Source organism: Chrysochloris asiatica, unplaced genomic scaffold, assembly GCF_000296735.1.
Source record: "Chrysochloris asiatica unplaced genomic scaffold, ChrAsi1.0 scaffold00018, whole genome shotgun sequence".
NCBI classification, from domain to species: domain Eukaryota; kingdom Metazoa; phylum Chordata; class Mammalia; order Afrosoricida; family Chrysochloridae; genus Chrysochloris; species Chrysochloris asiatica.
In genome coordinates, this window is record NW_006408536.1 from 6,170,242 (window position 1) to 6,172,556 (window position 2,315).

At 41.6% G+C, this 2,315-nt stretch overlaps 1 protein-coding gene across 1 annotated transcript in view; it reads left to right on the top strand.

Moving 5' to 3' along the window:
- The first annotated feature begins 22 nt into the window (after nucleotides 1-22).
- Nucleotides 23-2,315, top strand: part of LOC102836637 (melanoma-associated antigen B1-like) — a 4,145-nt gene continuing 1,852 nt past the window's right edge. The window contains exon 1 of the mRNA XM_006835663.1: nucleotides 23-982. Within this exon, the coding sequence (XP_006835726.1) occupies nucleotides 23-982 (960 nt within the window). The remainder of the gene's footprint in view (nucleotides 983-2,315) is intronic.

Genomic DNA, 2,315 nt, shown 5'->3' on the forward strand with positions numbered 1-2,315 from the left:
CAGGTTTCTCAAGAGAGACATCATGCCTCGTGGTCAGAAGAGTAAGCTCCGTGCCCGTGAGAAGCGCCAACGTGCCCGTATTGAAACCCAGGACCTCCAGGGTGCTGAGGCCTCTGCTGCCAAGGTGGAAGGGTCTCCCTCTTCCTCTTCTGTTTTGGGGAATACCCCCCAGAGCTACCCTGTGGATGGTATTTTCCATGAGTCTAATGAAGCCCCAGCCACTACCACTCCTGCTGCAGCTGTTTCATGCGAAGAATCGAATGAGGGTGCTGGCATCTTATATACGAGACCAAGTATCTCCCAGGCAGAATCTTCCGATGAGAATTTAAGCAGAGATGTTCTACCCTTGATGGTAAGCACGTTCGTGCAGTTCTTGATCCATAAGTATAAAACTAAAGAGCCCATTATGAAAACAGAGATGCTGCAGGTTTTCGACAAAAATTATGAGGATCAATTCCCTGAGATCCTCACAAGAGCCGCGGAGCGTATGGAGCTGGATTTTGGCCTTGAATTGAAGGAAGATAGCCCCAACAGTAACTCCTATCACTTCGTCAGCAAGTTGAATATTGCCAAAGGAAGAAGTCTAACTGGAGGCAGCGGCATGCCCAAGACAGGTCTGGTGATGGTAATCTTGGCCATGATTTTCATGAAAGGTAACCGAGCCAGTGAAGACTCTATATGGAAATTCCTGAATGTGCTGGGTATTTATGCTGGGAAGAGGCATGCAGTTTTTGGTGAGCCCAGGAAGTTTATAACCAAAGATTTGGTGATGGAGAGGTTCCTGGTATACCGGAAAGTACCCAAGAGTGATCCTCCATGCAATGAATTCCTTTGGGGTCCACGAGCTTACGCTGAAACCACCAAGATGAAAGTCCTTCAAGTTTTGGCCAAGATCAACAATACAGTTCCCAGCTCCTTCTCTGCTCTGTACGAAGAAGCTTTGAGAGATGAGGAAGAGAGAGCCCAAGCCAGAGCTGTTAATGTGAGAGCCGGTGCACGTTCCAAGGGCAAGTCTACTAGGTTTTCTCGCATTAAATGAAGTCTGAGCAGATTCTCCACTTTGTGGTTTAAATGGCTGTCATCATTCTAAGTAGTGGGGGCAGAGGTGGAATTAAAGGAAACAAAATGTTTATCTTCTTTGTATTCTTGCTGTATACAAGTCACATGTTTTCTATTTATCTCTCCTATCTCTCTCTCTCTCTCTTTGTACGTATATAGTCCTTTAAGATGGTGTGTTTTTTAATATAAGGTTTATTTTGCTTTAGAATCTAAGTTTATAAATGACATAATCATCACAGTTTTGTTGTTTATAAGTGAAACAGAGTTTTGATGTTGATAAAAGAACTTGAAAAGTGTCAGTATTTTCTTCATGTTCTCGAATAAGGTAGCATGCTATTGGAATAGAGATTTCCATGGAAATGTGAAAGAAGCCCACATTAAGACAGGATCACAATGTGGAAGGTGCCACCAAGGTGACAGTTCTTAGCATGCCTTATCCATTTTCATCTTGCTTTTTTATAATTTTAGTAGCTATGTACCCACCTGGATTCTGTTGCCTTGCTTAAGAATACTTTCTGTTTTGTTTTGTTTTGTCCTGGAGAATTGCATATTCTCTAATATCTACTAGATTTAATTTTTTTTAAAAATTGTGATGAACTTGTATTTTCTGAGTTCATAATGTTGCCATTCAATAAACAGAGTGTTTACCTATCAGTTTTCCAAGTGCATTCTATTAGTCCATACATTCCCACAGGCCAACAAGGTAGAGCTTATCAGTCTAAATTTGCCGATGAAGAATTTGCATAGTTCTCATGTTCACAAGACCAGTAAGGGACAAACTGGACCAGAGCCCTGGTCTTAATCTGCATAGAGACTGTCTTCTTCCCGCTGACCTTGTGTCTCTATTTTCTACTCACTACTGCAAAATGTACCTCAGAGGCTATAGAAAGGTTCTGTGTTCAGTTAGTGGAGTGGAAAAACACTTGGCAGAATATTAAGAACACTACAATAAATTACATATATGTTTAAGAAAAAGATAATATTCATGGCAATATGACTATCTACATATGCAATCTCAGATAACATCAAAAGATCAGGGGGTAACATAATCATGCTAGAGGGCCCCAATGGCAGAAAGTAAATCTTTTAGGACATTATTGCTGTTAAGGGCCATTGAGTCGTTCTTGACTCACAGAGACCCTGTATAGGCTTTCTGAGGTCATAAGTCTTTGAAGGAGCAGAAAGCATCATCTTTCTACCCCAGAGCAGTTGGTGGACTCTAACCACCGGCCTTGTGGTTCACAGTTAATTTAACT